We start from the raw sequence: 802 nt of genomic DNA, 5'->3' as shown, positions 1-802 counted from the left end.
TCCAACTCGGCCTTTAGCACTTCAATCCCTTTAAATAGTGGCAGGTGTGAAAAACTGACAGTAGAATCCCGTGAGCTCCCCCACGCAGCATGTCAACCCCAGCCCCACACTCGATTCTCTTGGCACGTTCTGGGTTCCAGCATTTTAAGGGGAGGTGGCCTACGCAGGTGCTACAGCAATGACCTCCGTCTTTCCCTCAGCCCTTCACCAGCGGGGATCTCCTCACCCGTGGTGGCCGGGCAATAGGTGTCCCAGACGCTCCACATCCCAGCGATACTTGGCTTTGTTTCTTTTTTTGAGAATCTTCCTTAAATCGCCTGTAAACAAGTAGCACTTAGACGGTGGTGTCGGTGCCAGGGAGCTGGTTCTAACCCGGCGGTGCTGCTGGTTTTGTTGTCCCGTAGAGCGTTGCCGTTTATGAGGAAAGTGGTACATGGGAGACCCAAAACAATGAGCCTAATGGATATCACTAAAATGTTCTCCATGCTCCAGCCCCGTGAAGATGGTGATGACAACGGAGGAAGCGCGGAGCTGACCCGAGCGGTGTGCGAGGACAATTACCAAGCCCTAGATAAGCTCTTGTCCCAAGACAGGTACAAGAGGCTCATCAACCGCAGGAGCGGCTGGGGCGTGCCCAGCACCCCGCTGCGCCTGGCCGCCACCTGGGGCTGTGTCAGGAGCATGAAGGTCCTCCTGGTCCACGGGGCGGAGGTGGACAGCCTGGACGTGAAGGCTCAAACCCCTCTGTTCATGGCGGTTACCCAGTGCCCCACGGAATTGGGGAAAGGGCCCCCTGACGCGG

At 57.0% G+C, this 802-nt stretch overlaps 1 protein-coding gene across 1 annotated transcript in view; it reads left to right on the top strand.

The window, feature by feature from the left end:
• Positions 1 to 417: 417 nt before the first annotated feature.
• The window catches only part of ASB12 (ankyrin repeat and SOCS box containing 12), a gene marked incomplete at its 3' end in the record, with an annotated part of 976 nt that continues 591 nt past the window's right edge, over positions 418 to 802 (top strand). Inside the window, exon 1 of the mRNA XM_010138786.1 lies at positions 418 to 758. Within this exon, the coding sequence (XP_010137088.1) occupies positions 418 to 758 (341 nt within the window). The remainder of the gene's footprint in view (positions 759 to 802) is intronic.

Source organism: Buceros rhinoceros, unplaced genomic scaffold (assembly GCF_000710305.1).
Source record: "Buceros rhinoceros silvestris isolate BGI_N320 unplaced genomic scaffold, ASM71030v1 scaffold33220, whole genome shotgun sequence".
NCBI lineage: Eukaryota > Metazoa > Chordata > Aves > Bucerotiformes > Bucerotidae > Buceros > Buceros rhinoceros.
Note: the sequence above shows the minus strand (reverse complement) of the source record. Positions and strands in the feature narration are given on the sequence as shown.